Source organism: Mandrillus leucophaeus, unplaced genomic scaffold, assembly GCF_000951045.1.
Source record: "Mandrillus leucophaeus isolate KB7577 unplaced genomic scaffold, Mleu.le_1.0 Scaffold39, whole genome shotgun sequence".
In the NCBI taxonomy this organism is placed as follows: Eukaryota; Metazoa; Chordata; class Mammalia; order Primates; family Cercopithecidae; genus Mandrillus; species Mandrillus leucophaeus.
The window spans coordinates 432,012-446,414 of NW_012104142.1; the positions used below are offsets into that span (position 1 = coordinate 432,012).

General features: G+C 49.7%; 1 protein-coding gene across 1 annotated transcript in view; it reads left to right on the forward strand.

The window, feature by feature from the left end:
• Positions 1–2,785: 2,785 nt before the first annotated feature.
• Positions 2,786–14,403, forward strand: part of HKDC1 (hexokinase domain containing 1) — a 68,936-nt gene continuing 57,318 nt past the window's right edge. The window contains exons 1-2 of the mRNA XM_011991022.1: positions 2,786–3,097; positions 9,812–9,974. Of these exons, the coding sequence (XP_011846412.1) occupies positions 3,035–3,097; positions 9,812–9,974 (226 nt within the window). The 5' untranslated portion in view covers positions 2,786–3,034. The remainder of the gene's footprint in view (positions 3,098–9,811; positions 9,975–14,403) is intronic.

The following is a 14,403-nucleotide window of genomic DNA, read 5'->3' on the forward strand; positions in this document are numbered from 1 at the left end:
TTTTTCTTTTTGAGACGGAGTCTTGCTTTGTCGCCCAGGCTGGAGTGCAGTGGCGTGATCTCTGCTCACTGCAAGCTCCGCCTCCCGGGTTCATGCCTGTCTCTTATACACATCTAGATGTGTATAAGAGACAGGCGTGAGCCACTGCGCCCGGCTGGAACCTCTTATTCAATTGGTGAGCAAATCAATGACAGTCGGTGCATACTGCACTGCCAAGGTTACTTTTTTTTTTTTTTTTTGAGATGGAATCTCACTCTGTTGCCCAGGCTTGCAGTGGTGCGATCTTGGCTCACAGCAACCTCCACCTCCTGGGTTTAAACAATTCTCCTACCTCTGCTTCCCAAGTCACTGGGATTGCAGGCATCCATCACCATGCCCAGGTAATTTTTGCATTTTTAGTAGAGATGGGGTTTCACCATGTTGGCCAGGCTTGTCTCAAACTCCTGACCTCAGGCAATCTGCCCACCTCCCACCTTAGCCTCCCAAAGTGCTGAGATTACAGGTGTGAGCCACTGTGCCTGGCCCAGGTTACTTTTTAAATGGGGGAATTAAATGTTGGGTGTTGTGACGCAAGCCTGTAGTCCCAGCTACTTAGGAGGCTGAAGCCAGAGGATCACTTGAGCCCAGGAGTTCGAATCCAGCCTGGACAATGTAGTGAGACTCTGTTTCTGAAACACATCAACTAGTGGGGAAATTAAGATAAATAATGTCATCACTTATGGCAGATGGCCTTCCCAGGATGTTATCCTCAGTGAGTGTGGACTAGGGCCTAGCGTGCCCATTTCAGAATACCAACAGTTCCACCTGGTTTGGGGAACTGAATGGTTTGGGGAACTAAAGGTCAATCTTTGTTTGCTTGTGTAATAAAGGAGAAAGCTAAAAGTCATAGTCTGAGGGTAAATGGACTGAAAAGGATGGGGATTATCAATCTGGGAGACAGTTTTAATATGCTTATATCAATCGGAAAAAAGCATCTGAAGTAGTTTTAACTGAGCCTCCTCTGCACTGTGGGCTTAAGTGAGACCTGATGGCTCATCCACATGGCGATGGGTAGAGAGCACTGAATTCCAGCTCCTCAGGAGGCTGAGGCAGGAGAATTGCTCGAACCCAGGAGGTGGAGGTTGCAGTGAGCCGAGGTTGAGTCACTATACTCCAGCCTGGGCAACAGAGTGAGACTCTGTCTCAAAAAGAAAAAGAAAAAGAAAAAGGTAAAGAAATTCTTAACAACCCAACAGAATGCTGCTGCTACTAATAAATCAATTGTGTATCTATTGAGTATCTACTGCGTGGAGAAAGCAGGGCTGGAGAGCCAATGTCATGTATTATGAGCTGGGCACTGGAATCAAACTCCGAGGATTGACCCCCTGCTGTCCTATTTATGGCTTTGTGATCACGTCACCTTTCTGGGCCTCAATTTTTTCATCTATAAAATAAGAGTGGGCCAGAAGCAGTGGCTCATGCCTGTAATTCCAACATTTTGGGAGGCTGAGGTGGGTAAATCACTTGAGCCCAGGAGACCAGCCTGGGCAACATGGCAAAACCCCATCTCTACAAAAATTAGCTGGGCATGATGCCACATGCCTGTAGTCCCAGCCACCCTGGGGACTGAGGTGGGAGGATCACCTGAGCCCCCAGAAGGTTGAGGTTGCAGCAAGTCATGATTCCACCACTGCATTCCAGCCTGGGGGACAAATGAGACCCTGTCTAAAAAATAATAATAACAATAGTAATAAAAACAAAATGGGATTGGTACATGCTCCATCCATGTTAGCCGCTATTGTTAACACTGCTGTTTTTTGTTTCATTAGCCAGCCAATGACTGTGGGAAGAGTGCAGGGTTGATTGTACCCGCGTATTGGGTGCTTTCTGGGTCCTTCTCATGCCAAGTAAGATGAGTGAGAAGTGAATGAATAAAACATCTCAGTGGCCTGAGACATTTCTCTCTCTCTCTTTTTTTTTTTTTTTTTTGAGATGGAGTTTTGCTCTTGTCACCCAGGCTGGAGTGCAACGGCACGATCTCAGCTCACTGCAACCTGTGCCTCCCAGGTTCAAGTGATTCTCCTGCTTCAGCCTCCCAAGTAGCTGGGATTACAGGCACCTGCCACCACTCCCAGCTAAGGTTTTTGTATTTTTAGTAGAGATGGGGTTTCACCACGTTGGCCAGACTGGTCTCGAACTCCTGACCTCAGGTGATCCGCCAGCCTCGGCCTCCCCAAGTGCTGAGATTACAGGCGTGAGCCGCTGCACCTGGCTGGACTGAGACATTTCTTAACTGTGACTTCCTTCTCTCCAGCAGTGATTCCCAGTGAGCACTGGTGACTTCAGTTCACTCTTTCTCAGGAATATTTTTTTCTGGGTCACTACCTGTGAACTAAAGGTTTTCTGGCTTAACATTGCGAACAGGTAAACATTTATTGATCATTTTCTGTTAACCATGGGCTATTAGTTAAGAGATCTGATCTGTCACAAATGGAAGAATCTGCCCCAACGTTCTTGAAATCCCATTGACCAGGACGATGTTTAGTTTTAGTTAGGACAGCGCTTCTGAGGAGCAGGGGGTCACAGAGTCATGCCACCGGCGTAAAAGACTAGAGAAAAGACTGCAAATGTGCAGAGCAGCTCCACGGGCTGAAGGTTGGCTTTGTTTCATGCCCAACTTTTCAGAAGATTTTCCTCGGCTGAGTGGGCTTGGGGGAGCCCCGGTTTGAGAGGGTTGCTCAGCAATGAGATTTGGTGGCACCCAATTCTCAAGTAGTCAAGCAACTCATCAATTCCCTGCTTTCCCCTCCACTAACCCTCAGCAACCATCCAGAGACTCCTATTAGACAATCAAGTGTGTGCCAGAGGGAGGGCCTAAAGGTGGGGGCGAAGTTTAATCATTGAACCAAGCAGGCTGGAGGTATTTAGTCCGCAGCACCTCGCTCCCCGGTAGGTCTGCCAGCCTGGACTGGAGGCGTGCAACACTCCAGAGTCGTGGGGGTGAGCACTGCACAGGAATCTCTGTCCATCTCAGGAGAAAGCAGACTTGGGGAAAATGTTTGCGGTCCACTTGATGGCATTTTACTTCAGCAAGCTGAAGGAGGATCAGATCAAGAAGGTAAGGAGGGCCCACGAAGCTGAGAGATGCCCAGCTCCTTCTTCATGGACAAAACTGATTCCCTTAAAAAAAAAAAAATCAGAAGGGAGTTAGGAGAGCTTATTAGAAAAGACACTGGGAGCATATGAGCAGTAAAAGACGCACTGAGGGTAGCGGGAGTAATTCTCCCACACTCCTGGGCATTGTGTTACTGTCCTGAACCTTACATTTCACTCGGAACTTCCTGGCAGGTGCTGGATGCGGAAGCGGGTGAGGAGAGTCTTTGGAAAGCTTGAAGAGGATTGTGTTTGTTGTAAGGGATGTTTGCTCGGAAAGGCCACACAGGCGAGGAGAATCATTTTCAAAGAAGTTTTAAGAACTGTTGGGGCGGAAGGCTGGGCCAGTGGCTCACGCCTCTCATCCCAGCACTTTGGGAGGCCGAGGTGGGCGGATCACCTGAGGTCAGGAGTTTTGAGACCAGCCTGGCCAACATGGTGAAACCCCATCTCAACTAAAAATACAAAAATTAGCCAGGTGTAGTGGCATGTGTCTGTAATCCCAGCTACTCAGGAGACTGAGGCAGGAGAATCGCTTGAACCCGGGAGGTGGAGTTGCAGTGAGCCGAGATCGTGCCACTGCACTTCAGCCTAGGGTTCAAGAGCGAGACTTCATCTCAAAAAAAAAAAAAAAAAAAAAAAAAAAGAGCTGCTGGGCAGATCTGTTTATTCATGTATTTGAAAGCATATAAATGTGGGCAGCAAGAGGGTGTGAGTTGTAATAGACAGTCACTGAAATATCTATTATTGGCACCTGCTATTTGCCACACCACTATTCATGGTGTGCATTATTTTGTCACTCTGCTCAGGGAACTTGTCTACAAAATTCACTCCAAAGTGGGCTGGTTAAAGGTTGCCAAGGGTCAACAGGAGGGAACCAGAGTTCTTTCCAGGCAGCTAAAATGAGCCCAGTCTGCTACTCTGGCCACACCAGCTGGCTGCCAGGGCCCTGGGCAAAAAGCATCTCTCAACGTTCAGATGACAGAAGTCCTCCTAGCAGGAGGACTTAGCCAAGGTCACCAAGTATTTAGGATGGAATGAGGATTAAACCCAAGTTGGCTGACTCTTCCTTCAATGCTCTTTCTGCTGTGCCACGACACCCTCCTGCTTTTCAAAATGAGCAAGGAGGCCGGGCGCTGTGGCTCACGGCTGTAATCTCCGTACTCTAGGAGGCTGAGATGAGCAGATCTCATCTCAAACTTGAGGCCAGGAGTTTGAGACCAGCCTGGGCAACATGGAGAAACCCCATCTCTACAAAACATGTAAAAATTAGCCAGACGTGGTGGTGAGTGCCTACAGTCCCAACTACTCGGGAGGCTGTGGTGGGAGGATGGCTTGAGTCCGGGAGATTGCGCTACTGCACTCCAGCCTGAGTGACACAGTGAGACCCTGTCTGAAAAAAAAGGAAAGAAAAGAAAAAAGAAGGCCAAGCGTGGTGGCTCATGCCTATAATCCCAGCACTTTGGGAGGCCGAGGTGGATGGATCACCTGAAGTCAGGAGGTCGAGACCAGCCTGGCCAACATGGTAAAACCCCGTGTCTACTAAAAAATTCAAAAATTAGCCAGGCGTGGTGGAGTGTGCCTGTAGTCCCAGCTACTCGGGAGGCTGAGGCAGGAGAATCGCTTGAACCCGGGAGGCAGAGGTTGCAGTGAGCTGAGATCGTGCCATTGCACCCCAGCCTGGGCAACAGAATGAGACTCCATCTCAAAACAAAACAAAACAAAGAGAGAGAGAGAGACAGAGAGAGAGAGGAAGTGTGGCCCCTTATAGCCCTCAGGTACTTGGTGGGATAAACTCCCGCTAAATTCTATTCATTAGAGAGTTGAGTTAGAGGTGGTAGCAAATGTAAAAACACGGTAAAGCAATCAAACGTTGATTAGAATCACAGAGCCCTCTACTGGCTACTTAAGGAGGTGCTGTCTAGGGATCCACTTTCTTTTGTTACCTGCTTAGTAAAGAAAGATACAACTTGCACCGCGTTTCTCCCATCCCCAAGGGGGAATCTTTGGAACCCTGAAACCTTTGATTCTGCAAACTTATTTCATTTCCTTGGGCCCCTTTGTGTTGGTTAACCTTTTGTACCCTAGATCAGGTGGGCCATGTTTGTCCACAAGCCCAGGTGCAGGCTCAGGAGCAGCCTGTGATGGGAAATGCAGCCTCTGCTGATGGGCTCCAGTTCCTTCTGGAAGGACAGTCAGCCTTTTTCAACGCCTGGAGCTGACCTCCCTCTCCCCGTGGGAGGTGAGAAAGTTGGAAGCACTTTTACAGCCACCTTAAGCAAGTGCCCCCAGGAAGTCTCTGGGGTCATGTGGGAGGCTGGTTTATGGCTGCTGGGCTGAGTCATGGTTCTGAGAACACTCCTCCCAACACAGGGTGAAAACACACCCGGTCAAAAGGCACAGCTCTTTTCTCTGCCCCTTCTTTGTCTCTGTGCTTCCTGCCTCTAGACTTGTCCAGATCCTGGGCCAGACTTGCCTGCAAGGGTTACTGCTGAGACCCTGGAACAATTTCTAAAAATCTCCCATACCAGCATGGAAACAAAAATAAAACAAAATGAAAAAAGGAACATAGAAACCACTCTGACAGATTCTTTTCCAGTTCAATATATTGACATTATTTGACCTATTGATAGCACCAGGCCAGACCTGGTCGCTGACCTGCAGATTGTTCATCCATAGGAAAACTGGGAGGTTTTCAATGTGTATTTTTTACAGCTCTGTATGTCAACATTACAAAAAGTGGAACTATTACTTATAATTCCACCTTTAATTTACTTTTAATCTCAAACACCTTCATATTTGCTGGGTGGAAGCCTTCCTAGTTTTTCTTCGTCCTGTATGTTTTTAGTTATGTTGATAAGGTACATACAGTTCTGAACTGCTTCCCTCACTTACTGTTGTAGTGTAACCACTTATGTAGATTGCTTCATTATCATCATAATTATCATTACAATGTCTTCCTAATATCCAATCAAGTGGATATGCCATCATGTATTTAACCTTTTCCCTTTCTTTTTTTTTCTTTTTTTTTTTTGAGACGGAGTCTCGCTCTGTCGCCCAGGCTGGAGCGCAGTGGCGCAATCTCGGCTCACTGCAAGCTCCGCCTCCCAGGTTCACACCATTCTCCTGCCTCGGCCTCCTGAGTAGCTTGGACTACAGGCGCCTGCCACAGCACCCGGCTAATTTTTTGTATTTTTAGTAGAGACGGGGTTTCACCGTGTTAGCCAGGACGGTCTCGATCTCCTGACCTCGTGATCCGCCCGTCTCGGCCTCCCAGAAGTGCTGGAATTACAGGTGTGAGCCACCACACCCGGCCACATTTGGATACTTTCAAAAACATTTTTAATAATTAAAATATTAGGCTGGACGAGGTGGCTCATGCCTGTAATCCCAGCACTTTGCGAGGCTGAGGCAGGATGATCACTTGCCTCCAGGAGCTCGACAGCAGCCTGGGTAACACAGAGAGACCTGTCTCTACAAAAAATACAAAAATTAGCTGGGCATGGTGGCAGATGCCTGTAGTCCCAGCTACTTGGGAGGCTGAGGTGGCAGGATCACTTGAGCCTGGGAGGTTGAGGTTGCAGTGAGCTGTGATTGCACCATTGCACTCCAGTCTGGGCAACAGAGCAAGACCCTGTCTCAAAAATAAAATAAAAGTATTGTTATGATAAACCTTGGTAGAGTTTTTAAACCTTGGTAGAGTTTTTTGTTGTTGTTGTTGTTGTTGTTGTTTTTTTATTTTAAGACAGAGTCTCGCTCTGTCACCCAGGCTGGAGTGCAATGGTGCGATCTTGGCTGACTGCAACCTCTGCCTCCTGGGTTCAAGTGATTCTCCTGCCTCAGCCTCCCAAGTAGCTGGGATTACAGGCACCAGCCACCATGCCCGGATAATTTTTGTATTTTTAGTTGAGACAGAGTTTCACCAGCTTGACCAGGCTGGTCTCGACCTCCTGACCTCAGGTGATCCACCCACCTCAGCCTCCCAAAGTGCTAGGATTACAGGTGTGAGCCACATCACTCAGCCTTGGTAGAGATTTATGGTTCTCCATAGTCAGGATTATTTCCTGAGAATAGGTTCCGGAAATGAAAGCCCTGGGTCAAAGAGCAGAATCTTTTTATGACTCTCGATTCATAATGTGAGACCTTTGGACTAGATGACCTCTAAGACCCCTCCAGCTCCCACCTTCTGTAATTCAGCAGCTCTGAGTCTTGAATGTTTCAATTTGCTCTTTCTAAGTGAAACGCACTGCTGGTTGGTTTTCTTGCTTAGAAGATATCTCTCATGATGGTTTGTGCATCTCTCCAAAAGTGGGCTTGATTTTCTGTGGCCGCGGTACTCTCCCTTAGTGCCTGGGATGCGTGTGCCTGGTTATACATACCCCACATGACTTGTTTGGATTGAAAATAGGTGCTTTTTGTCCCAACATATGTTTCACTTTTCCCTTCTAACAACTGTTCCTGGTGCTGTGGGAGATACAGAAAATCAACAAGAAACTGTTACTGAGTTGACATTCTTTCGGTCATAACCTTAACTTACTGAACGAGCAGCAGCAAACCAAGTGCTCGATGACCCCGTTAAGCCCCAGTCGCAAATGACCCCAACTGGGCCTCAAAAAACAGGACTTACACAGAAGGGATAATACTGTGTGGATGCCTGGAGTTTTTCATACTCTCAGGCTAAGCAAAAATGATCAGTAGGTTCAGGGGCACTGTGTGAGGGCCCTTCGGGTAGGAAAGAATCAAGTTCGGTTCCCACGTAGAGCGTCCCACCCTTCCCCAACCCCAGTTACTGGGGTCACGTCCTTTGCATCCAGTTTTCTTGGTTTGTGTGTGGCTGTGCCAACCAATTAGTCATAAACAGCCTTAGGGGAGCAGGAAGTCCTTAATGAAGCCTGACCTGGTTCCATCCTGTTTTCTCAAATATGCTGAAAGCTCAATTGTCCTTTTTTGCTAATGGCTGTCTGATGATTTTCTGGTCTTTCTCTGGCCCCCAAGTCCCTGGAGCCGTGGGACCATTTCAGTGTCTTGGGTCTTTTCATTGTCACGGGACTGAGCTGGGTCCTAGCCTCTGAGGCCTAGTGGATGGCCGGGGGCCTGTCCTAGCCTGAAGGTAATGTGAGCCCTGTGCATTTGGTATCATTTGTCTGTCAGGCTTATGCATCCCCCACAGAGCTGTGAGCCAAAGCCAGGCCATGGGGGTGAGGGATCTGGAGACTATGTTACAGTCCCACATAGCCGCAGCTCTGCAGCCCTCTCCCCTCACCTCTCACTTGGGGACAAGAACTTTGGCCTTATGTGGCTGCCTCAAAGGGATGATGTGGCAATGAGAATAGGTGACATACATGGATGCACTTTGTAGACAGTAGCACGTGTTCTTCACCCTGGATAAAATGCCCTTTCACCAGGAATGTACCTGGGATAGAACCTCCTGTCACCTGGAGGGTGGAGAGTGCTCAGTATAGAAACAGGGCTGGCAAGAATGGGGCGCATATGCCCTTGTCTCTCCTCCTGCCCCCATCAATAATCCATCCCAGTGAGCCCGGGGCTCCAGACTGCCAGCACCAATTGATTAGTTTTAATTAGAATGAGGGAGGAAACTTTGCTGCCATCCCTGATGTGACTTATTACTGTCAAGAGGACTGAGTATAGCCATAGTGATTTGTATAACTTCCCTCCTTTGGGTATGGTCTTCTGTCCCTGTTTCCTGGTTACATGAGTGAGATCCACTCATTATCAATAGCAATTTGAGCTGACTTTAAAAATTCAGCTTTATCTTAACTACAACAACTCAGTTAAACCAAAATGGACATTTATGGCTGGGTGAGGTGGCTCACGCCTGTAATCCCAGCACTTCGGGAGGCCCAGGCGTGTGGATCACTTGAGGTCAGGAGTTCAAGACCAGCCTGGCCAGCATAGTGAAACCCCATCTCTACTAAAAATACAAAAAAACCCCACAAAAACCAAAAAAGTAGTCAGACGTGGTGGCACCTGCCTGTAATACCAGCTACTCAGAAGGCTGAGGCAGGAGGATCGCTTGAACCTGGGAGGTGGAGGTTGCAGTGAGCCGAGATCTTACCACTGCACTCCAGCCTGGGCAACAGAGTGAGACTCCATCTCAAATAAAGGGGCGGGGCGGGGGTGGGGTGGAATTTAAAGGACTAGATTTTAGACATTGCTTTTGGAAACTGAATTTAGTTCTGAGCTTCCTGGCAGCCAATAAACAAAGAGAAACCTGTTTGGCTATATCTGTGATCATCATTGGATGAAAGAAAGCTTCCACGTTTAGGAATCCACGATTCAAGCTCTAGTTGGCCTTTTTCGGTGGAGAGGAATGGGACACTGATGAGGGCCCTGAACTGGGAATCGGAAACCCTGAATCCTTCTTAGTTTCTGCCTCTCCCTTGTCTCATTCGAATAATGGAGGAATCATTTTCTCCTCAGTCTGCCCTTCAGAGGAGTGACTCCACACCTTCTCAGCCTTCCGTTCCATTCTGCTTTCCCAACTCCCTTCCCTGTCCTCTGCCTAATGAGGGGTCAGATAGGGAGCCTTTGGGAATCCACATCTCCATGCTGTCCCCAGAGTCAGGGACGCAGCTTGCTGAGGGATATCGGGGGTTACGGCCTCCGCTGGAGGGCGAGGGCCCCTAGCAGCGCCCCCTGGTGGCGGTGTCTGTTCCAGGTGGACAGGTTCCTGTATCACATGCGGCTCTCCGATGATACCCTTTTGGACATCATGAGGCGGTTCCGGGCAGAGATGGAGAAGGGCTTGGCGAAGGACACGAACCCCACGGCCGCGGTGAAGATGCTGCCCACCTTCGTCAGGGCCATTCCTGATGGTTCCGGTGAGTGCAGTCGTCCGCTGCCAGGGTCCCCGGCTCCTCTTGGCTGATGGGTATCTAAAGTACCTAAGGTTTGCCCCGTACCTTGGCTTCTCTCTCTAACCCTCTCTCTGCCGTCCAGCCCTCCCCACCCCTCTGTGCTTCAGTCCTGCTGAATCCCTCTTGGTTCTGCAGCCCCAAGGCACCTTGGCTTCTCTGCCCATCGTGGCTTCACACATCTGCTCCCTCTCCTCCCGGAGCATCTCCGTGTTCTTCCCTGGTGAGCATCAACATGGCTTTTCCATCTCAGCGTCGCGGTCCTTGCCTCCATCTAGGAAGTATCCCGTGCTGGGCTGGGTGCTTGTCAGGGCACTTGTCACTTTGCAGTGTCCCCACTCTGAGTCTCCACCAAATTAACCACTCAATCCATGGGGTCCAAGGTCTCACTCACCACAGTGTTCCCAGCACCTAGTAGAGTGCTGGGTGCATGCCAGGCCCTGATATATTTGTCGAATGAGTAATAAATGGCTCTGGCTCCTAGGTATCTAAATTCTAGGCCATAGAGTATGAGTAATGGAAGCAAGAATGATGTAGTGGAAATCATATTCAATGATAATTCAACAAACTTGGGCCTGAGGCCCAGCTCTGTCACTCTCAGTGACCCAAGGCAAGTGTTTAGCCTCAGTTTGCCCATCTGTAGAATGAGAAATGGCCCATGTATCTGTTTCCTATGACTGCTGTGATGTATTACCACAATCCCAGTGGCTGAAAGCAAAATATATTCTCTGACAGTTCTGGTGGATGGAAGTTTGCAATGGGTCTCACTGGGCTAAAATTCAGGTGTCGGCAGGGCTGCATTCCTTCTGGAAGCTTGAGGGGAGAATCCGTTTCCTTGACTTTTCCAGCTTCGAGAGGCCACCTGCATCCTTGAGGCATGCCCCTTTCTGTTCTCAAAGCCAGCAGTGTAGCCTCTTCAGGTCCCTCTCTGACCTGACCTTCTGCCTCCTTTCAACATTTAAAGATCCTGTGATCACATTAGTCATGCTTAGATAATCCCGGATAATCTCCCAACCTCAAGGTCAGCTGATGCGCAGTTTTGATCCCATCTGCAACCTTAATTCCCTTTTGCCTTGCACCCTCAGATGTTCACAGGAGCTGGGGATTAGGATAGGAGCATCTTTGTGGAGGGGTGGGGTGGACATGGTTTTGCCTACAATGGCCTAGAACTCTCTAGAGAGGATCTATGAGGTTCAATCCAACTCTTCCATTCTCAGCCTCTGGATGAAGCCATAAGAGGGAAAAGGGCTGCTACTGGCCAGGTGTGGTGGCTCACGCCTATAATCCCAGCACTTTGGGGGGCTGAGGAGGGCAGATCACTTGAGGTCAGAAGCTTGAGACCAGCCTGGCCAACATGGTGAAACCCCACCTGTACTAAAAATACAACAATTAGCCAGGTGTGATGGCATGCACCTGTAATCCCAGCTACTCGGGAGGCTGAGGCAGGAGAATCACTTGAATCTGGAAGGCGGAGGTTGCAGTGAGCGGAGATTGCACCACTGCACTCCAGCCTGGGTGACACAGCGAGACTCCATCAAAAAAGAAAAAAAGAAAGAGAGAAAGAGAGGAAAGAAAGAGAGAAAGAAAGGAAAGAGAGAGAGAGAGAGAGAGAGAAAGAAAGAAAGAGAAAGAAAGAAAGAAAGAAAGAAAAAGAAAGAGAAAGAAAGAGAGAGAGAGAGAAAGAAAGAGGGCTGCCATTTACTGAGCATCCACTGTGGTCATGGGGTGCTAGGGACTCGCTGAGCCACGTATTTCCTGTGACAAACCTGTTCAGACAGAACCACCAAGGATCAAGGGGTTTCTCCTGTGTCAGGGTCCCAGTGCCCAAACCGAGTTCGTGAAAGAGCCTTGGGGCTCTTGCCGCAAGGGGCCAGGGACCTCTGGGCCCAGGGACCTCAGCACAACAGAATCACTGGCAAGATGCTTTGTGTGACAAGAGCAGGGACTGAGGTTTGGGAGCTCTCAGGTGGCTTTGATGGAATTAGCTGCATTCCGGACCTCTCTGGAGCAATGCCTGGATCAAGGTAGCTTGGCTCTGCTGGTTGAGAGGCCCTGGGACACTGCACTGGGAAAGGCCCTGTGCCCTCACTTGTGGGTAGGTGCTTCGGGTGGACAATGCCCTGTCCTGGAGGGATGTGAGCTTCGGAGAGAGACAGCCCTACTTTGAAATCTTGGCTCTGTCCTTGCCACAGCTTGCCGACAGTGCTGGAACGTGTCCTTGACAGGGCATCTGGGGCCCCTGGGAGGAAGCACCTGAGTCATGTGGGGAGCACCAGGGCTAAGTCCACCTGGCTTCCTGGACTGAGGCCCCTCCTCCAGATACAGACAAGGTGTCTCCCCAGAAGCAAGGGAAGGTGGCCTTTGAGGATCTAGAGGCTACGGGACAGGCGGTGTCCTCCTGGCCCTAGCTGCGTCTGAAGGTTCAGAAGTGAAAGTAACTAAGTCATAGAAACTCTCTCTTCCTTAGCCAGGAAGATGCCCAGCTCCCCATCCCCGTCTCCGCAGAGCCTCTCACCACACAAAGCATCTCGCCAGTGATTCTGTTGTGCTGAGGTCCTTGGGTCCAGAGTTCCTAATAAGCCAGGTGTTCTTGGTAAATCCCGGCACCGTACATGATTGTCAGGATTTAATGAGATCATGTGGATGGCATGCTTTAAAATCTCTAAAATCTTGTCCCAAGTCCTCCATAGCTCTTGTGAGCTGGTGATATAATTTCATGATTACCAACAAAAAACAAAACTTGCTGAGCACGGTGGCTCACGCCTGTAATCCCAGTACTCTGGGAGGCCGAGGCAGGCGAATCACAAGTTCAGGAGATCGAGACCATCCTGGCTAACACGGTGAAACCCCGTCTCTACTAAAAATACGAAAAATTAGCCGGGCGTGGTGGCAGGCGCCTATAGTCCCAGCTACTTGGGAGGCTGAGGCAGGAGAATGGCATGAACTGGGGAGGCAGAGCTTGCGGTGAGCTGAGATCGCGCCACTGCACTCCAGCCTGGGCGACCGAGTGAGACTCTGTCTCAAAAACAAAACAAACAAAAAAAACTCTCCTAATTCCTTATGGCATCTGTCTCAGAAATGTATGCAGTTTCCAGAGAAGTCCTGAGTTTGCCTACTCCCATCAGGACCTACCCGTGAGGGAGTTACCTGTTTGAGCCTTAGTTACCACCCAGCCTTTTGGTCAGGGGGCTGCAGTGGTCTGTTCTGACAGGATCAAGTGCCTTGAAAGTGCTGTGTTCATACTGGAGCCTTCTCTGCCAGTCATGGAAGGGGCATGGGAAGAGTGAGGGTGGTTGTGATTCTCTGGCTTGAGCCCTGCTGGCTCTGTTCCAGACCTTAGCCTCCAGTCAGCCTCCAAGGCCACATAGGCCTTGGGAATGAGCCCAGGAGCCCTGAGGTCATCAGCCTGGAACCTGGAGTGTTTCCTAATACACACTTTCCCAGCCCCTCCCCCTGGGGACTCTGAATCTCCAGGAATCTCCACATTCAGCCACCGTGCCTCTTTGGGAGACTCTGTACTGGGGAAGGGGAGGGAGTGAAGGCATGAGCCCCCACAGTGACTTAGGAGAAGGGAACCAACCATTGGTGTCCAAGGCAGGTCATGGAGGGTCCTCTGGAGCAGGCAGATTGGCCAAAGGAATCTACCCCGCTTGGGATGCTGTTTTTCTTTTACTTTCTTTTCAGAAACAAGATCTCCCTCCGTCGCCCAACCTGGAGTGCAGTGGAGCCATCATAGATCACTGCAGCCTTGACCGCATAGGCTCAAGTGATCCTCCTGCTTCAGCCTCCCAAGTAGCTGGGACTACAGGTGCATGCCACTACACCCAGCTGACTTTTTGTCTTTTGTTTTGTAGAGACAGGGTTTTACCATGTTGACCAGGCTGGTCTTGAACTCTTGGCCTCAAGGGATTAATTCTCCTGCCTGGGCCTCCCAAAGTTCTGGGACTACAGGTGTGAGCCACCGTGCCTGGCTGGGGATGTTTTCTTGATGTCTGTGAAGACCCCGAGGTCCCACAGACCGCTGTTGCCTGGGCAGGTCCTCCCTCTCCCAGGGTCCACTGGTTCCTTTTTTCTGGGGTCAGAGACAGAAGGGATCACACCATGTGGCTTCCATGAAATGGCACCTTGAGCCACTGTTGGAGTGCCGTGTTTGATAGTGATCGCCGTGCGGGTGCTGGGAGTGGGAAGTTTCCGCACCGACGCTGGCCAGGTCTCAGCACATCCCCTCCCATCCGATGGCAGCACAGCAGCCTCTTCTTTTGTTAAACCCTCAGTCTATTCTGGTTGATGTTAGAGGCATTTGTCCCTAAAATCTCAGATCTTGGCATTCCCTAGCTTAAAATCTTTCTGCGGCTCCCTTTCACCTTCCAGATAAAGCCCGAGATCCTTGGGGTGG